This window comes from Poecilia formosa, unplaced genomic scaffold, assembly GCF_000485575.1.
Source record: "Poecilia formosa unplaced genomic scaffold, Poecilia_formosa-5.1.2 Scaffold57, whole genome shotgun sequence".
In the NCBI taxonomy this organism is placed as follows: domain Eukaryota; kingdom Metazoa; phylum Chordata; class Actinopteri; order Cyprinodontiformes; family Poeciliidae; genus Poecilia; species Poecilia formosa.
This window is the reverse complement of record NW_006799996.1, coordinates 228,067-229,898: the sequence shown is the minus strand read 5'-3', so window position 1 is coordinate 229,898 and position 1,832 is coordinate 228,067. Positions and strand designations below refer to the sequence as shown.

The 1,832-nt window shown below is 40.6% G+C and overlaps 1 protein-coding gene across 3 annotated transcripts in view; it reads left to right on the top strand.

The window, feature by feature from the left end:
• The window catches only part of LOC103139044 (semaphorin-3F-like), a 20,881-nt gene extending 19,398 nt beyond the window's left edge, over positions 1 to 1,483 (top strand). For all 3 annotated transcript variants that reach the window (XM_007553503.2, XM_007553505.2, XM_007553504.2), the window contains one exon: positions 283 to 1,483. In XM_007553503.2, coding sequence (XP_007553565.1) covers positions 283 to 663 — 381 coding nt within the window. In that variant the 3' untranslated portion in view covers positions 664 to 1,483. The remainder of the gene's footprint in view (positions 1 to 282) is intronic.
• Positions 1,484 to 1,832: the final 349 nt, after the last annotated feature.

The following is a 1,832-nucleotide window of genomic DNA, read 5'->3' as shown; positions in this document are numbered from 1 at the left end:
GAGCACGCTCACTGCGCCCTCTACTGGCATGCGGGACACTTTCAGGTCGATTGATGTTCACAGTGGACATCACATACAAATCGAAAATGTGAACGACCACACCAAAAATAATAACATTTTACAAAAAAATTGGAACTGTGTTACTTAATGCTGCAGTGTGAACATAGCATAAATGTGTTGAATACTTTCTTATGCTGCTGATGCTATGTTGCATCAATCATTAGCTGTTTAATTATTACAAGGATAGAAATCTAAACTTGTTGCTCATTCTTTAACCTGTAGCTGAATCGTGTTGGAGGAGTTCTGAAAACCAACCAGGGAATCCTCCTGAAGTCTCTCAACCAATCAGACGCAGGGCTCTACCATTGCCTCGCCACCGAGAACAACTTCAAGCACACCGTGGCCCGCGTGGCTTTGCGCATCCTGGACCGGGACATCGTTTTGGCGCTAACCGCTCAGGACGAGGACGAGGAGCCAAAGACCCGCCAAGTGGGGGCGTACCCTCAGTCGCCCGTCGCCTCCACACCTTTCCCGCCTGAGATCAGACTGATTAACCAGTACTGCCAGTCCTACTGGGACCAAGTCGACCCCAAACAGCAGCAGCAGCAGCGGAAGCGCACTAACCGCAGGCACACAGAAAGTCAGGACCAAGGTCTCGGTTAGGCGGCGGGACGGTCCAACACCGGTCTGTCTGGACTTTATGCTGGACGTTTTAGTTGGACACACGTTTGGGTGTCACTTCCACTCATTTGGGGCGGGTGACGCCGTTGTTTTATCATTAAAGTGTTGTTGGTTTTCAAGTTTCAACCCAGTAAATCCATATTAAATATAGTTTACACTACTGATGACCACATTCTAAATGATGCCATAGTTACCAAACAGCAGCTTTATTACAGTGTATAATAATGTTACTGTTCTTAAAAAAATAAAAGAACTGTTCAGTGGAACAAAGCACACATTTCACACAAACTTGGTGTTCTTTGCAAAAAAAAAGGCTGAATGCAATAATGCAAATGGTAAGCCTATAGTTACACAGGTATATTTTCCTTTAAGTATCTCCAAACAGAAGTGTAATATATTAATTGTGAATATAATATTAACGGTCATGACCTGTTGTTTCGGTTGCCCTGTATTGTATGATGCTATCATTGTTGATATAAATGCATATTTTTGCATGCATACTGTCGTTGCTCGTTGTACATTTCATGGTTGCTCTCTTGTTGTGTTCTGATGTTGGTGAGTTGTAATGTTAAGCTAATTCCATTGGATGTTGATATTTACTGCCCTCCCATTACTGTCCTGTGCTTTGGTGACCTGCAGTATGTGAGTAGTGAAGTTCTGTGTAGCGTACAGTGTTCTTCCAGTTATGCACTTTGTTGTTGGTGGCATTCATGGGAAATGGGGATCTTTGCACAGATGTATGACAAGAACTGATTTTTTTTTTTTAATGTACAGTATGCGATAAAAATGGGAGCGAACCTGGCTCGATGTAGTATTGCTTGTTATTCTGTCATCCTACATTGTATCTAGAAATTTTGTCAGCAAGGAGACAAAATACCAATTTACAGAAATGGGGAAAAGTTCTGACTTTAATCTCAAAATTCTCAGAATTCTGACTTTCTTAAAATTTTGACTTTAATCTCAGAATTCTGAATTTAATTTCAGAATTCTGAGTTTAAAAAGTCAGAATTCTAACATTTTTACTTGTTTTGTTACAGATATAAGCATTGCTGCATATTTATATCTGTGTTGATAGATGATAAACGGTTTATTTGCCAAGAAAGCATCTTTTAAAGTCTTGGTGAGATGTCAGATTTTGTTATCAAAGATAA